Raw genomic sequence first — 25,411 nt, forward strand, 5'->3', positions numbered from 1 at the left:
TCTGTGCAATGGGTTGTGTGGGATCTTCACATGCTCGGTCTTCTCTCGGTGTGCTCAGTATAGTGTAGTCGATCCGCATATAGTCGGAATGGGTGTCTATATGCTTGGTCTTCTCATGATGTGCTCTACTGCTTGGTCCACGTGGTGATTGTTCATGGTTGGAAAGGGCTTCTTGATGTCTTTACTTGTTCACTATTGTCTTAGTGTGTTTTATGTCCCGTACATGGTTGAGATGGGCCTCTATGTCATCTCTATATACTTGGTGTGTGTGCTCTATATAGCCCATGTCTGGTCTCTATGGTCTTTCTAGTCGGTATACTATAGTGATTGGCTACACATGATCTCTATGTGGTCAAGGTTGTCCTCGTGTGGTCTACATGGTCCGTACAACAAGTGTATGATCGGACTACATGCGATATCCATATAGTTGGTCATCTCTAGGTGTGCTTTGTATAGTCCATGTGGTTTGTATAGGTTAGAATGGTCTCTATGTAATCTTATAGTGTGCTCTGCATGTTCCATGTGGTCTACACATGGTCAAAATATTATGCTCTATATGTTCCCTGTGGTCTATCTGCACATGGTCGGAATGGGCTAATTAAGATATTTACATGCACGGTGTGGTTTGTATGGTCCGTACACCCATACATGGTCAGAACAAGGCTCTTGAGGTCTTTACATACTAGGTGCATCCGGTGTGATTTGTATGGCTTGTATGGCCCGTGTACATAGACGAAGCAAGTTGCACGAGATCTTTATTGTCTTGGTGTGGCTTACAAGGTTAGAAAGGGATTAATTTTGAATGTGTGAAAATATTGCTTTGTATCTAGTCGATATCCTCGTGTGGTCTACATGGTCCATATGTTCTATACATGGTCGGAATGGGTTACATGTGATTTGTATGTTGTGTTCTTGTCTACCTATCCGAGTTACGAAAGCACCTCACCAAGGCATGATCTTCCCAAGAACCTAAAGATACAATGTCAGTAGAGTAGCGCTTAACTTCGTCATATGCATTGATGGACCATGGCTTGTCTAAAATTCACAAGCAGCGTGAAGTGACACTTACCCAAACTCATTATTGAGGATTCTCAAGGAGGCAAGTATGCTACGACCCTAGTCCCTAGCGAGGTTAAAAATCAAACATCAAGGTTAACCGAGGATTGTGGGTTAGGCATCTTATGGGGAGGTTAGAGATATTTATGAGGCATTTGTGCGTCCAAGTTTTATAGGAGTGCCTATATAAGTGACTTTTGGAGTTGGTTTGAACGAGAACTCAAACCTCGACTCGAGGGAAGTATGCTACGACCCTAGTCCCTAGCGAGGTTAAAAATCAAACCTCAAGGTTAACCAAGGATTGTGGGTTAGGCATCTTATGGGGAGGTTAGAGATATTTATGAGGCATTTGTGCGTCCAAGTTTTATAGGAGGCCTATATAAGTGACTTTTGGAGTTGGTTTGAACGAGAACTCAAACCTCGACTCGAGACGTGTGAGACTACTCCGTGCATACACCGAAGGGGTGTGTGCTGGTATGGTGTGTGCTGGTACGGAGCCAAGGCTTGAATGCTACTAACCTCCATGCTCAGGGGTGAGCCTGAATGGCCCTACAGTTGGGCAATGAGCTAGAAGCCAGTGATATGAGCGATAACAAGACCACATAAAGCTTACTACTATCATTCATTTGGCCAGTAGCAAAAGAAAGAAGAAGAAAGGTGGGGGGTTTGGTATGCAGTTGTTCTGAAGCGCCACCCAACATTTCCAATGCTTCAGAAAAGATACATGAAAGGATACAGTTTATTTCAAGGAAAGTACACATACAGCAAAACAAATAATACGCTGAAGTTTTTGGGCTTGGAAGAACAACTCCTGAGAGAGCTGTTACCGCACACACTACCAAAACCCATAGATACAACAGATTCTTGTGGCCTGGAGTCCAGCAAAACAACTGGCTAACAAAATTTATGGCCCTATCTAGAAACCATAAACCCCATAAAAACCAATACAGCTAGAGCAGCTGACCTACCCGTAGGTTACAAGAGCTGCAAAAAAACCCCTACTGCTGCAAATAGAGACAGTTGGGGATTAACTGAAACAGGAAATCCATAGGGACACCTGCAAAAACAGCACCTCCTGGAAAACAAGGGAGATCAAAGTCGGCAGCAAACCTGAAAGCCCACCTCCCCCAAAGGTCTTGGTGGACCCAAAAACCAGAATAAAAGTAGATTCTTTTGTAGTTTTCTAGCACCCTCTTGCATCACAATAGCCAGAGACTGATCAACCAGTGTGATCAGAGAACCTGCAGCCTTCCTTTACTGTATACCTTCAACAACCTTCCTTCACTGTATACCTTCGACAACAATCCAACATACACCACACGTCAGCCTGCGCACAAGTTTCAGTAGAGAATGGTACACTTTGGCATCCTAGACTCAAAACCAACAAGAACCCTTTCAGTCATACCCCTGCAGTTTTTCAAATTTAAATCAAGAAGGCAAACACATTTCTTTTGAACAAGAGGCAGAATCTTGTCCGTAATGTCTCCACAGCCGGATAGGTTTAAAGAACTGAATGTCTGCCCTGTTGCATCCACCACAAGCCTGAGACCTTCATTGCTGATGGGGCATTGAGAAACATCCAAATCTTCCAGAACACCACATTGGCTTGCAATGGCCTTGAGAGTTTTGTCAGACACCATCTTGCAGCCATCCAAAACCAAGTTCCTCAAAGATTGGCCACACTGAAGAGCAATGGCACATATAGAGCGGTCTGTGAGTTTCACACAGCCGCTGACCCTCACACTTGTCAGCTTGCGATTCGCACTGGAAAGAAATGCCAGCAAGCCTTCATCTGTGATATCAGTGAGCCCAGAAAAATCCAACTTTGTTACTTGAGGACATAACCACCCCACCAAAGCCAAGCACAAATCACCCACACCTGGACAATCGGCAAGGCTGATGGACTCCACTGTGGAGTCATGAGAAGAGTAGGAAGGAGAGAATGCCCGTACCTTCTTGATGCCCTCACACTTTCTAACTTGGACATCCCTTAATTTCTTACTCCTGCTGGAAAGAACAGCAACCAATCCTGTCCCTGTGATAAGGTTGCATTTCTCTATCTGTAACACTTCTAAAGAAGTAGCATTTTGCATGAAAACTGCCAATCCCTTATCACTAATAGCCTCACATTTGGCAAGTGAGATGTGCTTCAGGCCACAACAAAACTTTCCCAGCATACCCAGTGCATCATCAGAGAGATTCTTGCAGGAGGTTACAAGCAATCGCTTCAAAGATTGCACGCCTGTACCTTTGCTGAAAAGCATGAACCCTTCTGCAGTTACCAGATCAAGCTTGTCAAGATTCAGCCACATTAAAGCCTTGGAATGCAATCCAATAGAGACTAAACTCTTGTCACTTATTTGAAGGCCTTCCAGCTTCATCATTTTAAGCCTCTTCAGGTTGCATATAGCTGCCATAAGCCCATCGTCCCCTATCAATGGACAGTTCCGAATATTCAAGGACACGACATTGGGGCAACACTCTCCAAAAGCAATTAAAGACTTGTCGCTGACCAATTCACACTCATCCAAGCTCAAGAAAGACAGCCGGAAACAATTCTCTGCGACGGATTGCAACCCAAAATCTCCCAGTAAAGGGCACTTGAAGAGGTCAACTTTCTCCAGCAGACGGCATCCCTTGCCTATAATGAACAAGCCTTCATCTTTGATATTGGGGCAATCCCACAAGGAAAGAACTCTAAGGGCTGCGCAGCAAAAGCCAATGGCAGAGAGGCCCACATCCGTCACTCCCACTTTTAATCCAACTGTTGACCCACCCCTTATGCACAGCTTCCCAAGGCCCCCACAGGCTCCCGTTCCCACGGCGATGGCTGCTAATCTCACATCTGATGCTTTTCTCCCTCTCAGACATCGAGAAAGATCGCCCCTAGCGCACTTTATCTTTCTCTCTACTCTTTGAAGTCCATGGGCCTCTAGCTCTGACAAAGCTTTTTGGCTTTCCACTTCACCTTGCAAATTTTCTTCTGCACCATCAGATATTTCCCCGACATCCACCAAGCTTTCCCCGTGCATGTGGCTTTGCAGCATAAGCCAACGCCTGGACACAGATGCACAAGCAGCTCTGTCACAGGCCCTGGGCAAAAAGTGAAATATTTGACAGAGCAGCTCGTCTGGAAGAGTATTAATAAGATCTCTCGTAAGCCTGTGCTTGTTGAGTGGGATAGCATGTGCAAACTTCTTGGAAGAAACAGTAGTGTGAGCATCCACACAAGTTGTATGCAAGTGCATATCACGTTCACTGAGGAAGTAACCATCATTGGTGGACCCCACTGACTGTTCAGGCAAACCAGGGATTGGCTTTGGTAAGCTCCACTCCCCTTGACTGGCAGGAAATGCCTGAAGAATTTGGTCCACTGACACCAATGGAGGTCCTGCAAGCAGACCATTACTATGAGATGCCACCCACACTTGCAGCAGCTTTGCAGACTCTAGGTGAGCTTTAGAAACCTCGGCTGGAAAGTATGATCCCGAACCAGAATGCAGGCCGATGCAAGAGAGCCTTGTCACATTTTTGCTACACATCTTGGGGTATCTGTCCAAAAAAAGGTCAATTGTCAATCAGAATTCAAACCGGCAACTGTGCATATTAATGCAGGAGATCAAAAGCATAAAACACCCAATCTGAAGAAGAATCGCAAGCACATCAATGAATTTCATCAAGTAAGATCTGCCGTTGAAAACCCTTAACTGAAGCAAACTACTCAATTTTGTTCAGACGTATCCAGACAAGCAAACCCTACAACCAGGGCACATCAGAGAAGAAAGACAGCCAATCTGGCCTGCACAAAAGCACACACTAAAGCGGAAAAATCTACTGCCATAAAAGGAAGAAATGCCTCTTCAAGCGTCAGAAATGCTCAATTCTAAGCAAACCAGGTAAGATAAGCCACTTCTGGAGCATGCGAAAAAACAAAGAGAAAGTAAACTTCTCCTTAAGAGCAAACGCAAACGCAACGCCGCAGCAAGAAACCCTAGACAGCACAAAAGGCATCACACGTAGAAGAAAACTCTAGAAATAGCCCAAGCAAACCTTGAAATTACAGACGGAGAGAATCACTGGATAGCGTAGAAATCATAGCAAAGCAGAAAAACCCATAGCAGAGAAACCCTAGAAATTATAGAAAGCGGGAAACCCTAAACAGCGCAGAGGAAACCCTAATAAAGCACAACAACAACAGGAGCAGGGGCAGGGAAGAAGAAACCCTAGGAATCATTTTAAAAAACCGTGAGGGGAAAGGGAGAGCGTACCAGGAGGCGGAGGCACATACGTCACCCTGCACCATATCTGCAGCACCTCGCCGTGCAGGAAAAGAAGAAGAAGAAGAAGAAGAAGAAAGGGCACCTGCACAGCAAGAGGGATGAACCCTGGCTCTGACTGATGGGTGACGAAACGTTGCGGTAGTCTTGGAATTGAAGAGAGAACAGTTGGTGTACATACACGTACTACCTACTGGTGGCAAGTGAGCCCCCCCCTTCTGCAGATCCTTCGCCCTTCGCCCACCAACTGTACACGCATATGTTGCAGAGCATATACATATACAATGTATGTAAATTATGTCACCCTATCCCCTTTTCTTTTTTTTCCCTTTTTTTGGCCTTGGTTGGAAATTTGAAAGTACACTATTCACGCCATCCCATAGCTTCCGGAAGGAGATCTTGCCATTGACTATTATCCCATTTTCTTCCATTTACCTGTTGTTGATATCTCTAGAAGAGAGAGAGAGAGAGAGAGAGAGAGAGAGAGAGAGAGAAGAAGAAGAAGGCGTGATGCACACAAAACAAGAGAAAGGGGGAAGAGAAAAGAGAGAAAGAGAGAGAGAGAGAAGGGCATGATGCACACATCAAGAGAAAAGAGAAAGGGGGGAAAGAGAGAATTAGGGGTAGCAGGGGGAGAGAGAGAGAGACATGTGATGCACACAAAGCAAGAGAAAAGAGAGAGATTGGGCGACGAGAGAGAGAGAAGGGCATAATGCACACGTCAAGAGAAAAGAGAAAGGGGAGAAAGAGAGAGAGAGAAGGAGAGAGAGTGTGTGTTGTAAATTAGGGGTAGCATGGATATTCTTGGAGGAGAGTAAATAAACATAGTTAAAATTAGCATTGATCTTTCCAAACAAATCTAGAAGAGGTTTCCCTATAAAATCTCTCTCTCTCCCTCTCTTTCTCTCTCCAATTTCTTCCTTTTCTCTTCAACATCGTCCTCGTTTGTAGTTAATTTTAGACCATGGGAATTTTTCTCTTCCCATTCAAATTGGTTTGATTGAAATGGGAGCTTCCCTTGAGTAGCTACGAGTTTAGGTAGCAAAAGGAGCCATTATGAGAGAGAGAGAGAGAGAGAGAGAGAGAGAGAGAATGGCAACACACACACACACACACACACACACACACACAAGGGCAACACAGAGAAAAGAAACAAAGAGAAAAGAGGGGAGGGAGAGAGAGAGTAAACATGAGAGAGAGGAGGGAGAGGGTGTATAGGGAGTCTTAAATCTATATATTGAAATGCTGAATACTTGGACAAACATCAAGCAGGCAGGCCAATAAATCACTCCTATGTGTACCTGACCTACATTCTTAAATAGTATTGTTCATGAGATCTCACTCTTGTGAAATCTCCTCCATAACTTCTTTCTTCTTTCACTTCAAAATTGGAGATCTAAATCTTTTGCAATCCCTTCCACGGCTCCTTTGGCCACTAGCGAGTTTATTTAAAAGTTACATGCTCTCCCATGCCTCAAGAAGACTCATGGAAATTGTGTCCCCCACCCCCAAAAAAACAAAAAACAAAAAGGTATCAGTTAAATTGGCCAAGTGCATTGCATGTGCCCCTTACCTTTATATTCTCGTGCTAGGTAGCTTACATCATGTTGAGGTGGTGGGGTGCATAGTTACACTTTCCATTGCCAAGTTGTATTTACTACTTTTGGCCAAGTTAAGAGACCTGTCAATGCCTCTCCACTTGCTAGTTGGATAGCACAAAAGCCAAGGGAAAGCTCTGAGAAGCCAAGCTATGCTTATTCTTCTTCATCGCTAGCACAGCCATCTTATAAATGAGAGATGAGCCTAAGACTCCATGAACATCTTGTGTCCATGCACATGTATGTCACCTCCACTACATTAGGTGAAATTTATTGAGAACATATGATATGGTGTCTTTAAGCAACATGAAGCACACCTCATTCAAACCTCATAGTGGTTGGACATGAGGTGTGCAATGTGGTGATCCAACTAGCACAACCAACAAAACTTAGATAGGACAAAAGGCAATGCACTCTACCATGTGGAGACATCAAATAAAAAGATCTCTCTCTCTCTCTCTCTCTCTCTCTCTCTCTCTCTCTCTCTCTCTCTCATACACACAAACACACAGACATTGTGTGTATGTGTGGGTGGGTGGGTGGAAGGGGCGAGGGAGGGCAATGGGTGGGGCATGTGCACGTGCATTAATGAAGATCATTCCTTTGTATCCTTAAGTCCTTATTTTGTGCACCATGCATGTGGATAAAATTATTTACCCAAATGTGACCATTTACTTTGGGGTACGATTCTACCAATAACCTCTCCTTTTTCCTCGATTCTTATCACATGTCACTTCTTTACACCTCTAATGTTTTCCACCCTTATCCATGATAATGATGTATGCTTGTAGCATACATTGAGTGAAAAAGTTTGAATAAGTTTAAATCTTTGTCAATAAAGGTTTAGAATCATAACTAGCAAAATTAAGCATTTAAATGTAAGTTTTAAGGTTGTATACATGAAAAAATCAATAATATGCAAGAGATTTTTTCTATTAAAAATGTAGCAAGGGAATGGAAATATGCAAGCACAATGAGATAATATATTGTAGGTGATGTGCTTGGCTACTTTAACAAATAAAACACTAAACTTCCTTAATGACGAAATAACGTACATGTTAGTTTGCATTTTACATTTGAAAGTTAAAACCTACCTTGAAATTTTCATCTTTATTTTACTTATCTAATAATTTTTTGTTATTTTGAAATTATCACATAATACAATTGTTGTTGTAAAATAAATGGTTGATTGGCAATAGCAGTACCCAAGGTCTCTATTTGTATTTGTGAAATGATGCACAATAATACAATTGTTGTTGTAAAATAAGTGGTTGATTGGCACTAGCAATACCCAAGGTCTCTATTTGTATTTGTGAAATGATGCACAATGGAGCAATGAACTAACACTTGAAAAACTGTTGCAAGGAGATGATAAGTGCAACTAGAGAAGAAGAAATTTAAGCAACTAGTAGTAGCTCCTAGGGGACTGCTACAAAGCTAAGTCTCCCTTTGCACAAAAATCAACCTTCCTCAATTGGATTGCACCTATGCTTGCCCAACATCACATAATTGTATTCACCCAAAAGCCTATATGTCAAAGCTAGACATGGTTAGTTGCACCAAACACACACACACACAAACACATGTATTCATGCACGCACATGTAGATACTCTCTCTCTCACGGGTGCACGTGCACACAGTGTGTGTGTGTGTGTGTGTGTGTGAGAGAGAGAGAGAGAGAGAGAGAGAGAGAGAAAGAGAAAGCATATAAAATAAAGTCATTTACAATTTAAACCTAGCCCAAAATAGACTCTCATCCTACTCTAACCCTGATCCCAACAACTATTTAAACCAACCCCTAAACAAACTCAAAGTTGAATAGTACGTGCACATAGAAATAGAAACCTCTCACAAAAAGGTTTTGAAATATAGAGGCTTTGATTCAAAGAAACACATTATGCTACTCACAAAACTTGGATCACAATTTCACAATATTTATGAAGTTGAGATAAAGGCCTTGAAAATGTACACGCTTAGAATGAAAGAGGAAGATCACTTCTTCTCATGTAAAGGGAAAAGTTAAAAATATGAAAGAGATATATCTAAATACAATAACAAATTGGATACTTTGAACAACTTTGGGGAGCATGTCAAGAGCCCTTCCCTTCCTTGCCTCAACACTACTCCTAAGCCCCTCCCCTTACACTATCCCACCCCTTGTTCTCTCTCTCTCTCTCTCTCTCTCTCTCTCTCTCTCTCTCTCTCTCTCTCTCTCTCTCTCTGAACAACTTTGGGGAGCATGTCAAAAGCCCTTCCCTTCCTTGCCTCAACCCTACTCTCAAGCCCCTCCCCTTACACTGTCCCACCCCTTGTTCTCTCTCTCTCTCTCTCTCTCTCTCTCTCTCTCTCTCTCTCTCTCTCATACTCATATCAAGGTAGCACCTCACTGCAAGTCACATGAGAATGTGAACACTTGATGTAACCCTACTCCTAAGCCCCTCCCCTTACACTATCCCACCCCTTGTTCTCTCTCTCTCTCTCTCTCTCTCTCTCTCTCTCTCTCTCTCTCTCTCTCTCTCTCTCTCTCTCATACTCATATTAAGGTAGCACCTCACTGGCTGCAAGTCACATGAGAATGTGAACACTTGATGTAAGCATTTCCATCAAAGGGCTAGAGAACAAGACGTTGGAATGAGAACTAGTGTGATAATACAAGAATATAGAGCTCACGATTGAGAAGGAAGTATAAATAGGGTATTGTGTGTGTGTGTGTGAAAAATGCAAAAAAAAAAGGCAACAATCAAGCTTGTAGACAGCCATAATCATCATTTAAGAATACATTTCATCAAGAGTACAAAAAACTTCAAAAAAACAAAGACAAGCAACAAGAAAGACTTTTTCATAGGCCTTGTGCATTGTGAAAATGTGACTCACAAGAAAATGAAAGCATGAAAGAGCCCTATCCTTCAGTGCTTGTACACACTAGAAGGACTTTTTCATAGGCCTTGTGCATTGTGAAAATGTGACTCACAAGAAAATGAAAGCATGAAAGAGCCCTATCCTTCAGTGCTTGTACACACTAGAAGGACTTTTTCATAGGCCTTGTGCATTGTGAAAATGTGACTCACAAGAAAATGAAAGCATGAAAGAGCCCTATCCTTCACTGCTTGTACACACTAGAAGGTTGAACCTCTCACTCTTTCACACTCACAAAGCAAATGCAAGCATGAAAGAGGCAAAACATACATTTAGGAGCTCTCTCGACGAGCACACACACTCTCACTCTCGACGAGCACACACACTCTCACTCTTTCACACTCACAAAGCAAATGCAAGCATGAAAGAGGCAAAACATACATTTAGGAGCTCTCTCGACGAGCACACACACTCTCACTCTTGTACATGATTTTACTAAGTTCTCTCTTTGCATTATCTATAAAATTCACTTAAATACGTAGCCATGTGTTCACACTAGGTCAGACCTTCTTAGCCTAAATGTTAACTTAGCTTTATAAATTCATTCTTTACAATGGCATTATCCAGTCTAATTCATGTCTTTATAATAGCATTATCCATACATGTACACAACCTATTTCTAATGCCCACTTACAAAAATGGCATTATCCATATGTACATAACCTACTTCTAATTCCCATGGCTTAATAATATTGAATTATATTGAGACGAATGGGGTTCCAAAATGGTTTAACATGCCCCCTCCTAAAGCACCTTCCATCCTTGACAATGAGTTGTTATAATCACATTGTTGGGAGCTATAAACTTTGTTGTTTCATTATGAGCTAACATCTTGTCTACAACACAAACTCACCAAAAACAATACTCTTTAATCTAAACCTCCAAGCATGGAAGTTGTTCTTGTCGAGCTTCTCTGCTGCAACAATCTGGTTAATTCCATCATTTGACATCTTGTCTACAATACAAAACCAAAAACAACACTCTTGTTTGTCTTACACAAACTGTTGTATTCTTTGTAGTGGTACTATACTACACCAAAACTGTCACAACAGTGACCTCAATTTGCATACATACATCCAATAGCACTTGTAAGACCTCTTTGTAGTACACACAGTATCTGCACAACCAAATTCCCTTCCTATAGTTCCAAAAATAGAGTTTTGTAGAGAATCAAAACTTAATCGCAGTGCACGTGAATGCCTGCAAAACTGAAAAACGGAGGTTAAGACGTGCCCAAAATGCGTTTTTGGCTATAAACTCACCAAAAAACAGTACTCTTGTTTTTTTGAAGGACAGTATAATTTCCCTGCAACTCCGCTCTTGTGAATACAGCTCCTCAATCGGAGTTCGTTTATCGGTGCCTCCCAAAGAGCTCCTGACAAGGGTGTAGTAGCCAACACAAGGGGGAAGAGTAAGTGAGTGAAGCTCTTACCCTTGTACCACTTCTTGTGCTTCTCTTGCTTGCTACTCAACTTCTTAGCATGAAGAAGGCTCTAATACCATGAAAAGATGCAGGAATGAAGAGAGCTTGAGATCTTGCAAGCACACACACACTCACACAAACCCTAGGAGAGAAAACAGAAGATGAGAGGTTGAAAATTGTTCTTCTCTTTCTTCTCAACAAAAGGTTCTACCAAAAGATAAGGAAAATACAACATAAGTACTAAAGTACTATGTACATGTGGTCCATAATGTGAACACGCTAAGTGAGTAGAAGAGGGTGCTATTAGTAGTGAAGTTTTTAGTAGAAGAGGGTGCTATTAGTTGTGTTGTGTTGTGTATATGTAGTTAGTGATGGTTAACTAGTGGAATTGTTGTGGTGTGGTAGTACAAGTGGTGTCTCTTTTTGGGGGCCTAATGTTGGCTCCTAAAGTAGAGGGTTTCTCATTTTAGTTTTCTTCTTCTTGGTCCTCCAAGGATGATGGCTTTATCTCTTCAAAAATTGGATTGCATTCATACCATCCATCATTGGTAAGCTAATGTAGACTTTGCTAAAGTGTAGGCTAAGGTTTCGAGTAGAGCTTAATTGATTGCTCTTCCATTGTTTTACTTTGTTTTCCCCTGTCAATGTCACCTCCACTACATTAGGTGAAATTTATTGAGAACATATGGGCACATCATATGTGGTGTCTTTAAGCAACACGAAGAACACCCCGTTCAAACCTCATAGTGGTTGGACATAAAGTGTGCAATGTGGTGATCTAAACTTAGATAGGACAGAAGGCAATGCACTTTACCATGTCGAGACACTCTCAATACATCAAATAAAAATCTCTCTCTCTCTCTCTCTCTCTCTCTCTCTCTCTCTCTCTCTCTCTCACACACACACACACACACACACACACACACACACACACACACGCATGCGCGCGTGTGCGTGCTTGCGCACACACGCACACACACACACACAGAGACACTGTGTGTTTGTGGGTGGGAGGGTTGGAGGGTGGAAGGGGAGAGGGAGGGCAAAGGGTGGGGCATGTGCACGCACATTAATGAAGGTCATTCCTTTGTATTCTCAAGTCCTTATTTTGTGCACCATGCGTGTGGATATAATTATTTGGCCAAATACGACCATTTACTTTGGGGTACAATTCTACCAACATCCTCTCCTTTTTCCTCGATTCTTATCACATGTCACTTCTTTACACCTCTAAGGTTTTCCACCCTTATCCATGATAATGATGTATGATTGAGCTTTGCTTGTAGCATACATTAAGTGAAAAAGTTTGAATAAGTTTAAATCTTTGTCAATAAAGGTTTAGCATCATAACTAGCAAAATTAAGCATTTAAACGTAAGTTTTAAGGTTGGATACATGAAAAAATCAATAATATGTAAGAGATTTTTGCTATAAAAAATGCAGCAAGGGAATGGAAATATGTAAGCACAATGAGATAATAAAACACTAAACTTCCTTAATAACGACAAATAATACACATGTTAGTTTGCATTTTATATTTGAAAGCTAAAACCTGCCTTGAAATTTTCATCTTTATTTTAGTTATCTTATCAATGTTTTGTTATTTTGAAACGATCACATAATACAATTGTTGTTGTAAATAAATGGTTGATTGGCACTAGCAGTACCCAAGGTCTCTATTTATATTTGTGAAATGATGCACAATGGAGCACGACGATGAACTAACACTTGAAAAGCTGTTGTCACAAGGAGATGATAAGTGCAACTAGAGAAGAAGAAATTAAAGCAATTAGTAGTACCTCCTAGGGGACCGCTACAAAGCTAAGTCTCTCTTTGCACAAAAATCAACCTTCCTCAATTGGATTGCACCTATGCCTTGCCCAACATTACATAATTCTATTTGTCCAAAAACCTACATGTCAAAGCTAGACATTGGTAGACACACGTGTGCATGCACACACGCATACACGCAACGTAGATACTCTCTCTCACACACACACGTGCACGTGTGTGTGTGTGTGTGTGTGTGTGTGTGTGTGTGTGAGAGAGAGAGAGAGAGAGAGAGAGAGAGAGAATCTACATGTGTGTGTGCACACGTATGCACATGCGTGTGTGTTTGATGAAACTACACACACACACACACACAGAGGCACACACGCGGGACACACACACACACACACACACAGAATGTGACACTTTGTGTGTGTGTGTGTGTGTGCACGCATGAGAGAGAGAGAGAGAGAGAGAGAGAGAGAGAGAGAGAGAGAGAGCATATAAAATAAAGCCACTCACAACCTAAACCTAGCCCAAAATAGACCTTGCCCAAAATGGACTCTCTTCCTAATCTAACCCTAATCCCAACAACTATTTAGACCAAACCCTAAACATCCTAAAAGTTGAATAGTATGTGCACATAGAAATAGAAACCTCTCACAAAAAGGTTTTGAAATAAAGAGGCTTTGGTTCTAAGAAACACATTATGTTACAACACTTTTCACAATATACATGAAGTTGAGATACAAGCCTTGAAAATGTACACCCTTGGAATGAAAGACGAAGATCACTTCTTCTCATTGTAAAGGGAAAAGCTAAAAATATGAAAGATGTATATTTGAATATAATATCAAATTGGATACTTTGAACAACTTTGGGGAGCATGTCAAGAGCCCTTCCATTCCTTTCCTCAACCCTACTCTCAAGCCCCTCCCCTTACATTGTCCCACCCCTTGTTCTCTCTCTCTCTCTATCTCTCTCTCTCTCTCATACTGATATTAAGGTAGCATCTCACTACAATTCAAATGAGAATGTGAATACTTGTTGTAAGCATGTTCATTGAAGGGCTAGAGAACAAGACATTGGAATGAGAAGTAGTGTGCTAATACAAGAATATAGAGCTCACTATTGAGAAGGTAGTAAAAAGCAGATATAATGAGAGAGAGAGAGAGAGAGAGAGAGAGAGAGAGAGGCTTATTAATCACTCAAAAATGAAAAAAAAAAAGAACATAGGCAAAAATCAAGTATGTAGATAGCCATAATCATCATTCAAGAGTACATTTCATCAAGGGTACATTTAGAGAAGCTCCATTAATAATCAAGTTGTCACAAGCATTATGTGCCAATTTCTCATACTTGTCCAACTTGTAAAGCCCATGGCTTAGAGTATTGGATATACCACAATGATGTCTCCATCACTCTGATCATGAACTATACACCTATTGAGCTAGTCCTAGGCAATGGCAGAGAAGAGTGACACAACAAATTCTTTTTAATGTGGCTTATAGCTGGCTAGAGAAAGGGCAGCAAATCTCCCACGTGCATAGTAGTTTGGTTTTATTGGGATTGCTCTTCTTGAAGAGCACTACAACCAACTCATTAAATGTAAGGGCATTAGGGTTACCCTTTATCATTAGCCGAATTATGGGAGCATTGATGTTGCTTTCTAGGCTGATGCATTTAGGATGCTTTTTGGGCTGAGTATAAGCTTAACGAGACCAACTACCCGTTGTGGTCCTGTATGATGTGTCATGTATTGGTTTTCAAAGGCTATGAAATGTTGTTATTGGCATTGAGGCACACCATACCTTGCTAGAATAGGATAGTACAAGTACTTTGAATGGTGACTCCACACCTCCCACATAGTGGAAAAAGCTAGGTGGTGGGATGACACATGCATTGGTGGCACTTTCTGTGAAAAGGAGCATTATTTCTCATATTCGTTCATGTAAAACTACCAAGTAAGCTTGGGATGTTCTTGATGCGCTTTACAAGGTGTGTAACAAGGCACGAGTGGCCTACTTATGTAGGCACTTAGAGTTTGAGCATAGGAATGAGGGGGGAGGTCTAATGGATGAGTTCCTCACAAGGGTTAAAGATCTCAGAAGCAGCTTGCATGATGAGGCCTATCTAGACAATTCATTAGTGTTGTCTACTGTTCTAACTGCTTTACTGGATTCATACCAGGGTTTCACATGCCATTTCAGTATGCAAATAACAAATCTCTAACACAAAATATAAATATCTTAACTACATGTACGTATTGTAAATGCCCATTGAATACAATCAAGATGGCTGCCAGTAGAAACCTACAAAGTGATTGAAAAATGGTAGAGTGTAGAAATGTTACTAGCACGAATGGAAAAATTGATGATAATGATGATTATGATGCTTTTAAAGCTATTGTTGATCATGAGCTCAAAGATGCAATGTCAAAGATGAAGATGGCCCTTTCTGCACCCCAAATGCTGTTTTGCAAGGAAGAGCAAACCCAAAAAATTAAACAAAGACAATTTGACCCGACACTCCCAAGGGATGTCTACAAAAACCTTATAACATGCGAACGAGCCTCAAGACGCACAAAACATAGACATCCACTATAGAATACACATTCTCCACCTAAGAGGTTGCTAAGAGGATAGGTTAATATGAAACAATCAACATAGTAGCTCAAGGAGAAAATGATAAGGGGGTTAGGGCCAAGAAACTTGCTCTAATGCCGATAATTGTTGGAGTGGAAAGAAAAAGGTAGCAACATATACATAGATACAACAAGCAAAGAGAGATAGAGAGAAGCATAACACTCAAATTGGATTGATAAGAATGAGTGTGTGTTGCTACCTTTATTGGATTGATAAGAATAAGTGTGCGTGTTGCTACCTTTATCTCTCCACTCCAATAATTGTTTTAGTATCAGAGCAAGTTTCTTGGCCATCACTATAAGATTCCTCCCTCCAGCTTTTGAGGTGTAAAGGTGTAAGAACCTCCCCTTCTGTTCTTGTAATTATTCCCCTCTCTAAAATAAAAGAAAGATCTTGTTTTACCCTGTTTTGGCCTAGAGAGAGATAATTCAAAATTGAGATATCTTTGGATATAAAAATCCTCCTAGTGTCTAAAATGGTTTCCCCTGAAACAGAAGTTCAAAATAAACTTTCTAATGTGTATTAGGAATTAATTGAAAATAGTATAAGGGACCTTAGCCTAAGGGTCTACATTTTCAGAAATTTTTGGATTATAGTCCAATTAAGGTTCCAATGGGCTAATTGGATTCCAAGTGTTGGGATGAGATGAATCCAAAGAATAAAATAAAATACCCAAAAATGAGTAAATGCTCACATAAGATGAAGAGTTGATTGAGTACAAGGTTTATTAGTTAAAAATTATGAGATATTACTAAAAAAAAGAGATATTTTGGAATAATGATGCATTTTTAACACCTTGGTAAGGAAAGGGGGACTCTTGAGGTAGGTTCCTCTTTAACATGTGTGGAAGGGTTTTTAATTCAAAAAAATTGTGATATTTTTGTCTCTCCTCTCTCCTGGATCAAACCAAATCAAAAAGGGAGCCAAACTGGTCTAAATCTTGTCCAAATTGAGTCAAACTGAACCTGGAAAATTCTAGAACCCAGTTGGACTTAGTTAATGGCCTCCCTCACCTATAAATAGACCCTCAATCATTTGTAATAAAATATGGGAGCTATACTATGCCAGTATTATATTAAAATAATCATATTTTCTATTATCCTTTAAATTTTCCTCTCTCTCTCTCTCTCTCTCTCTCTACAACAACTCTTGGAGTTGCTCTTCTCCTCTTGGTGGACCAATTGATTGGTTGAGGGCTTCACTGCTAATAGAGAATCAAGCCAAACTTGGAGGTAAAATCAAACTTTATGGTTTTTTTCAATTTATCTCAATGACTTTCTTCTTCTCAACCCCTCTCAAGCTTGAGAAGCTTTCTAAATAATTGTTTTAATTCAAATCAAGCTTTCCCTTAAAGTCTTAATGCTTAATTAAGAGAAAGTTAATCTTTATGCTTATTTGTAATGCTTTCTTTAAGTAAATCTCTCTCTCTAAAAGAATAGCCATCTTTATGGCTAAATCCCTTGAAAAATGATGCTTCTCAATGATAGTCTCTTAATTCAAAGCTAAACTCTAGGCTTGTTAAGCTAGAGATTAAGAAAATGGTATTTTTATGATTTTGTGTGAACAAAATAATGGTTATTTCTTTTGGATTATAAGTAGTTAAAAACTACTTTGATTGATTCTAAATGAGAAATAGATTATCCTACCAATTTGGGAAAAGAGAAATAATGGAATGAGCTTAATCTAGTGAAATAATCATAATTAAGTTTATGATTATAGTTAAAATTATGATTTAAATTCATAGTTTGATTTTAAGCATAAAAGGGGAACTACTATCATATTTTCATTACAAGCTTTTATTCTTTAAGAAAAAAAATTGAGAATTATTAGTAATAGTAGCGAAGCTATGGTAAAATTTTTAAAAAATAATACATATCTTTATTTTATGCATAATGCTAAAAGAGGACTTCCTACCATATTCTAGGATTGGACATCCTATGCAAAAAGAATTATTTTCATCATATTCATGAGAAATAAATTTTTTATAATTATGCACAATTAATTGATTATGAGAAAAGAGTAAATTTTGGTAAATTTATTTTTATACAAAAAGAGGAATTCCCATGATATTTGCGATCCAAGTAATTAAAAGGTAAAAGAGGAATTTTTGGTAAATTTATTTTTATGCAAAATGAGAAATTTGAGATCCAAGTAATTAAATGGTAAAAGAGGAATTTTTGGCATAATTCAAATTATGAGTATTTATCAAAAGTGGAATTTTGAGCATTATTAATTTTATTGGAAAATATAGGTAGAATTTATTTTTGTAAACCCCACAAATCTTTTACTCAAAAGAAGAATATTGAATATATTTCACTTGAGAAATTTGAGAAAGAATATGAAAATATCCATCGAGAAAAAGTACCTTTAACTAGGCCAAGCAATTGGCAGAAACTTAGAAAAGTCCTATCGGTATCGAAAGTAGAAAACGGTACTAAATGTGAATGTGATGTGATAAGATGTGAATGTAATGTGATAAGATGTGAATGCAATGTGATGAGATGTGAATGGATGTGATGAGATGTGAGTGGATGTGATGAGATGTGATGTGATGTAAATGGATGTAGATGTGGATGTGATGAGATGTGATGTGATGTAAATGAATTTGGATGTGGATGTGATGAGATGTGGATGAGATGTGGTGTGATGTAAATGGATGTGGATGTGGATGTGATGAGATGTGAATAAGATATAATGATATGTGAAAGGATGTGATGTGATGTAAATGGATGAGAATGAGATGTGATGATATGTGAAAGGATGTGATGTGATGTAAATGGATGAGAATGAGATGTGATGATATGTGAAAGGATGTGATGTGATGTAAATGGATGAGAATGAGATGTGATGTAAATGGATGAGAATGAGATGTGATGTGATAGATATGCATGTGAATGAATGTGGGATGTGAATGGGTGTGTGGATGTGATGAGATGTGAGTGGATGAAGTGAGATGTGAATGTGATGAGGTGAGATGTGAATGGATGTGATGTGATGTGATGTGGATCTGGTTAGATATGAATGGATGATCCCGACATCAGGGCCACGATTAATGCCGCAAATCACGTGATTACCTTGCCAAAAATAGGTAACCTTATCCTGACGACTGTGACGCCACACGAGGTCTGACAAAATCAAGAATTGTGAAGGTGCAAAAATTTGTTCACAATGTGAACATTTTCAGAACTCCTCATGACGTGAGCCATTTTTTGTTCACCACGTGAACCATTTTAGAAGACCTTCATGGCGTGAACCCATTATTTTTCATGACATGAACTTTTTCTTGCAAACTCACGGTTTAGTCCAATCCAACGCACGAGTTTGGTATAGTCAGGTTAAGGCTACAAAGGTCTGGACAGGAGTGACACCTACAACAAGGACGAAGAATTCTAACCCCAAGAGCAAAATGTTTTTGAACATGTGAAAGTGCAGAAAAACGTTCACGACATGAACTGTTTTCTAACGCTTCACGCCGTGAACTATTCTCTACTACAATCTCACGGCCTTAGAAACAGATTGATAGAATCTGATCAAAACTAAATGGGTCATCAAAGTAGCTTATCAAATCATACATACATACACTTAAGATGTGGAAAGCTCATCGGAGATGATCTTACACCTGACGATAGTGCATTGAATCACCCAGGATCTTTCCATTAAAAAAGTGTGGGTTTAGGTCACTTAGTAAGCACTCACCTGAGTGTCTCAACCACCATTGAAACTAGTAGTAGTGAAGAGTCCATGGAAGAAGGGCTGAGGTACTCTGGGTTTGGGGAAGAGGAGAAACCACCCTTCCCAACCAGATCCAGTGGTATCATTGATATCGCCCAGGGATTGTTTGGTCTCTAAACCAGTCATGATGAAGAAGCGCAATCTGTGGGCATGGGTCCGTCAACTAGTGTTGGACTTGGTTCAAGACAAGAAGCGCCCATCCAAACGTCAAACTCAAGGCCGTTGAACACCAGCAATGAGACTGTACATGGAAAGTGCGGCCAAGACGGGTCAAGTATTCTTCCCTACCTCAGAGGAAGTAGGGTTAGATCTAAGAAGGATTGAGGTGGAACGATAGTTACGAGAGTTGAGCTCAAGGAAACAAGAGCTTGACACTCGAAGGACAAGAGCTGAACTAAATGAGATGGGAGGTTTAAACTTACTCCAATCACGAGGTAAGGAGTTGGAATTAGTCATGGGAAGAAGTGAGGGAGAAATTCCAAACTTGGAACCCATAAATGAAGAGCCGAGAGTTGAGGAGGGGTTTGTAACCCTAGAAGAAGAGGATAATCTAGCAAGAACAACAGGTGAAGTGGAGGACTGTCTGTACACCAAAAAAGATATTGAGTAGATGATTAATCATCCTACGTTCCTACATGACATGGAACTTTTAATTCTGCAAAGGCGTACAAAGGCAACTAATGATGAGCCACTCCAAGGTGCAGTGGCAGGAACATCCCATGGACCGGAGATACCTAGAAGAGCCAACATAGGAAGAGGATGAGTCTAGGTAGGGGGGGAGCAATTCCTCAAAGACCAAGGGTGGATCTGCCCATTGACCTTAATACAGCCACAAGGACGGATCTATTGAATATGGCTATAGAGATGGGCCAAGGAATGGTCAGGGAACTAGGCACCACTCTAGAATCTCGACCCTCCCAGATGAAGCCACATATCATTTCCAAACTCATCCACCAAAAATTCTCTGGGGAGACGGAGACCCTATCCAACATGTAGAGATTGTTGAATCCACATCCAAAACCTACGGACCTGTTCAGTGATGTGAAAATGATTCATGCTTTCTCACTGACCCTAGAAGGGAAAGCACATCAGTGGTTCTGAACCCTCAAACCCAAGGATAAGGATAAGGTTAGCTTTATTAGAAGTGGTGATAGCTCGAGCCCGGGGGCACATCTGCACAATATCAAACAAAAGGAAATGGAGTCAATGAGAGACTATGTGTCTCGACTTAAGCACTTAAATTCAAGGTGCAAACTACGGGAGAGGTTAACTGACAAATCAGTAATTGCCTTGCTTCCGGAGAGGGGTTAGAGACCACACAAGATGCATGATTATCTGGTACTAGTCCGACCAATCATAGATGCATGTTGCAAACTGGAAATTGAATATGAAGATAATATGCTAGAATTACCACAACCGGAAGATGTCAAAATATCTTCAGCCCTACGACTTCTCATGTCTTGAGTCACTAAGAAATTGGAACTCGGAGCAAGCAAGTCCGAAACATGACTATGGATGAGCTCAGTAATGCAATACTAGAGAAATTGAAGATAAATGAGGAAAGAGAAACATCTAGGCACGAGCATAACCATCTTTAGCCCCGCAAGGAATTGGTGTGGTGCTCTATGTACATATTGAATCACACTACCACCGAATGTCCACACTTAAGAGCAAGGCCATTACTCTATTGTGCACACTGTGTAAAATTAGGGAATCATGACACTCCAATGTGCAGATATCCAAGATTCCAAACTGTTGCACAGCTACTAGCACCTAGAGCTCCATTGGCTTTACGAGCACCACCTGGACAGATCATTAGTGCTGTAGGACAACCCAACTCTTCCTATTTACCTAGGGGGATGCTACAGGTACAAGACACTTCACCTCTACCACCACCAGTTCTACCACCATAACTACCACAGGCTAAAATCAACCAAGTATGGATTGAAGAGCCATCAGAAGATTTTGATATGGTACGTGAAGTAGAACTTAGCAGAGAGTACTATGAGGAAACTGCGGAGGTCACGCCTGAATTCTATGTCTTACAAAATAACACGCAAGCACCTGTGTTTCAAACCACGGTACAAAGGGCAAGGACATGAACTCGAACATGAGGAGAGGACTGCTACAATGTTTTGGCTACAAAGGGCCGCATCGAATTGCTGAGTGCCCAAACAAGAATATGGTTCATATGCACCAACCCCAACAAGTGACTGCTACACCCAATGACATGCCATTACTCACTTGTACTAAATGTGGTATTGATGATTTGATCAAGGATTGTCCATATTGGGCAAGTAGTTCGACTTCCAATGCTAATCAGGCCACCATCCAAACCATTAGTGTGCAGCTTGGAAATATCACACCACTCAACGTCCTGACAAGAGCCCAAGCCCTATTAGGAGACAAGGGGAAGAGGAGCAGATACGACCATTTCTAGAACCGACTGCCGCCGCAGGAGAAGAGTGAAAAAAGTTGATAAAAGGGTGGCACAAGGGTCACAATCCAAGATGGATTCGAAGAGGATACGATCGACACGATCGACACCAGATCCACCCATTCGAGAGAAGAAGGGGATCAAAGGATCAACCACAAAGAGCCGGACCTAGAGCAAAGGGAGTGACCCTCAACTCCGAAGGGAGTCGGTAAGTACCCCAATGCCAATGAGGAGATAAGAAAGCTCAAAGACGCCAAGGCCTTAGTAGAAGAATGTCAACGGCTTCATGAAGCCAAAGCTAAGGGCTAACCGGGTCATGGATACAATGTATCCATGAAAAGAGCCCACAAGGGAATGTACCTACTCATATTCCAGAACTAACAACAGAGGGATCTCAAGCAAATACGATGTCCATAATGTTTGAGGAAAATTTGATGGGCGAGTCCATCCATTCCTTCCCTATGGATGAATACGAGACACACACTTGAGAGGAACCCTCAATTACCAGAGAACCCAGAGATATCGGAAGTCTTGTGGCTGTACTGTCCACGCCTGTACAAATGCCATTGGGACAATTGTTACACAGTTCACCAACCCTATGGACAGACATAAAGGAATGGGTAGAAGGTGGACTAAATCCAGCCGATACTATAGAGAAGATTCTGCAACCTCTGGCAAAAAGAACCTTAAGACACACAAGGAAAACCCGAGTTATCAAGATACCAATCAATCAATTGGGACATTATTACGAAAGTGACGACACAAATGCTACATTCCCAATTCATCACGCGGATACCAGGTGCACTGGCTATCTTGGATGGTAGGGGGGGTTAACATCATCACAAAGCGTTGCTAGGAGAACTTGGGAAAACCCGATCTAAAAAGGGCCTACTAATCGTTAAAATGGCTGACAGAACATCTTCAAGGACCATTGGACTTCTGGAGAATGTGAAACTCAAACTCTTTACGTTTTGCTACCATCATACATTTGTGATAATGGATTTCCTACACTAACTTGACTCATATGACATAATATTGGGTAGATCCTTCATGAGGGAATCCCAATTGGTGCATGATTGGGCATTAGATCATGTGTATGTGCGTAGGGAATCACAAATTTGGAAAGCACATCCCATGGAAGGGAAATTGTTCGATAATGATTCAGTCAACAATAGAGGAGACCACATGTGTAACAAATATGCCAAACCACAGTGGAAAATTCCAAGGAAGAAGAGGAAATGAAAATGTATGCATCACTTCATCCTCCGGACTTCAGTGAAAATTGGATGCATGTGCTAACTAGCATAGATGTGATGCAACCTAGGGGGACGCATTATGTGGAATCTAGAAATGTCCCTACGACCTCTGTCTGTATGGTTAAGTGGCAAACCATTGATGAAGAATCAGAAGAGGAAGCCTCTAGCATAGAAGGGACCGTAACACAAGGCCGTACCAATGCTCAACGCCTCAGAAGGTGGCAAAAATAGAAACGATATATTGCTCGACAAAATGCCCTATTACAAAGAAAACCCATAGATGCCCAGTGGATGAGATACCTCGAAGCCACTAAGGTACATGACGATGAGTTTTCTAAGGATTGGGGTGAGGAGTTGAGTAAGATATCACTGGAAGGAAGACACAAGGAGGCAGTCACCTTTCAAGAGCCAAAAACACCTAAGCTTACAAAAACTGGGCGTAAAAAATGGAATAAAGCTTTGGCAAAAGCTAAACGTGAGGTTAGAAAAGTCATGGCTAAAACAAAAAGTGAGGATAAGGATAAACCAGACTTGCTCTCAGACCACTTCAAAACCTACACTGTTGAGACGAACGGAAAGTGGTCCAACTAATGACAACAAGGATTAAGGAGGATGTGCTATCCACATCATACGATGGCCCAGCGGAAGTCAAGGAAGTTGATATTGCAGGACCAAGGGAGGAAGCCAGACCCATATACATTGCTAAGGACCAAGGGAGGAAGCCAGACCCATATACATTGCTAAGGACTTGACTTTGACTGAAGAAGATGAGCTCGTTGCCCTCCTTAAGGAATTTAAGGACTATTTCTCCTAGAATTACAAGGAGATGAAGGGTGTACCACCTGAGGTAGTGTAGCATACGATTCCAATCATGGAAGGATCAAGACTAACCAGGCAAAAACCATACTAGATGAATCCAAAGTATGCGGCAATTGTAAAGGAGGAAATAGAAAAGCTCATTGATGTAGATTTCATCTATGAGATAGAACATACGGATTGGTTGTCACCAATCATAATAGTGCCAAAAAAGAATGGAAAACTTAGGGTATGTGTCGATCTTAAAAAGGTCAACATAGCTACTAGGAAAGACCATTATCCATTACCCTATATGGAACATGTTATGGAAAGAGTGGCTGGTGAAGAAGCTTACAACTTCTTGGATGGATTCTCCGGCTACAATGAGGTGTCCATAGCACCAGAAGACCAGCATAAGACAGCTTTCAATACAATGTGGGAGACTTTTTCATACAAGGTTATGCCCTTTGGTCTCACCAATGCCCCATCAACATTCCAACGATTGATGTGCACAGCCTTCAAAAACTACTTGTAGAAGTGGTTGGAGGTATTCATTGATGATCTGTGTGCACACTCTTGATGGGCGGACCATCTGGCTTGCTTATTAAGGAAGATATTCAAGCGATGCTGATTATATCATATATCCCTGAATCCTTTAAAGTGCCAATTTTGGGTCAAACATGGTGTGATATTGGGACACATTGTGTCAAAAAACGGTATATCCATGGATGATAGTAGCAAGGTCAAGTTGATATTGGAGCTGCCATCGCCCACTAATTATAAAGATTTATGGGCCATGTGGGGTATTACCGCCGCTTCATAATTTTCTATGCTAAAATCGTCAGGCCATTGTACAAGCTACTCATTGTCTTTGAATGGACTGAGGAATGGCAGGAAGCATATGATTGACTAAAGCAGGCATTGGCTAGTGCACCAATTCTACGACCCCCCAATTGGGACCTCATATTTCATGTGCATATCGATGCATCAAACTTTGCTATTGGATGCATACTAGCCCAGCCCGGTGAGTTCAAATCAGACTATCTAGTCTGCTTCGCTAGTCAAGCCATGGGAATTAGAAGTAGGTTATGTACATATGGATAATGCCATTGTAGGTGGGCATTAGAAGTAGGTTATGTACATGTATGGATAATACCATTATAAAGACATAAAATAGACTGAATAATGCCATTATAAAGAATGGAATTGTAAACCAAACTTAACATTTAGTTTAATAAGGTCTGACCTAGTGAACACATGGCTACATATATAAGTGACTTTTGAGACATTGTTATGGACTTTTACACATAATGCAAAGGGAGAACTTAGTAAAATTGTGTCTGGGTGTAAGATCCCTGTCCCCACCGCACAACAAATTCAAGGGTGCTAGCAGCGGAAGTAGCACTTCTTGCGCGGGGCAGGGTCCCACACTCGGGGCCTTACCCACGGATATCCGGACAAGAGACTAATCCATCGGTTTTTCCAAAACCGAACCCGGAAAAACTT

The 25,411-nt window shown here is 40.8% G+C and overlaps 1 protein-coding gene across 2 annotated transcripts; it reads right to left on the bottom strand.

Annotated features, from left to right (window-relative positions):
• Nucleotides 1-1,777: 1,777 nt before the first annotated feature.
• LOC147603663 (EIN3-binding F-box protein 1-like) lies at nucleotides 1,778-5,623 on the bottom strand. 2 transcript variants are annotated; one of them, XM_086796430.1, is made up of 3 exons: nucleotides 5,325-5,617; nucleotides 4,524-4,608; nucleotides 1,778-4,447 (listed from the first exon to the last, which is right to left on the bottom strand). In XM_086796430.1, exon 3 carries the CDS (start codon nucleotides 4,302-4,304, stop codon nucleotides 2,397-2,399), a length of 1,908 nt encoding a protein of 635 aa, XP_086652556.1. In that variant the 5' UTR covers nucleotides 4,305-4,447; nucleotides 4,524-4,608; nucleotides 5,325-5,617; the 3' UTR covers nucleotides 1,778-2,396. The 2 variants fall into 2 exon arrangements, with proteins under 2 accessions (XP_086652556.1, XP_086652555.1); XM_086796429.1 differs by having other exon boundaries at nucleotides 1,778-4,608; nucleotides 5,325-5,623.
• Nucleotides 5,624-25,411: the final 19,788 nt, after the last annotated feature.

This window comes from Cibotium barometz, chromosome 63, assembly GCF_041138505.1.
Source record: "Cibotium barometz isolate CiBa-2024 chromosome 63, ASM4113850v1, whole genome shotgun sequence".
NCBI classification, from domain to species: Eukaryota; Viridiplantae; Streptophyta; class Polypodiopsida; order Cyatheales; family Cibotiaceae; genus Cibotium; species Cibotium barometz.

Bases quoted from the DNA above. Each gene is read 5' to 3' on its own strand.
- LOC147603663 (XM_086796429.1), bottom strand. From the start codon at position 4,598: ATGTGTAGCAAAAATGTGACAAGGCTCTCTTGCATCGGCCTGCATTCT.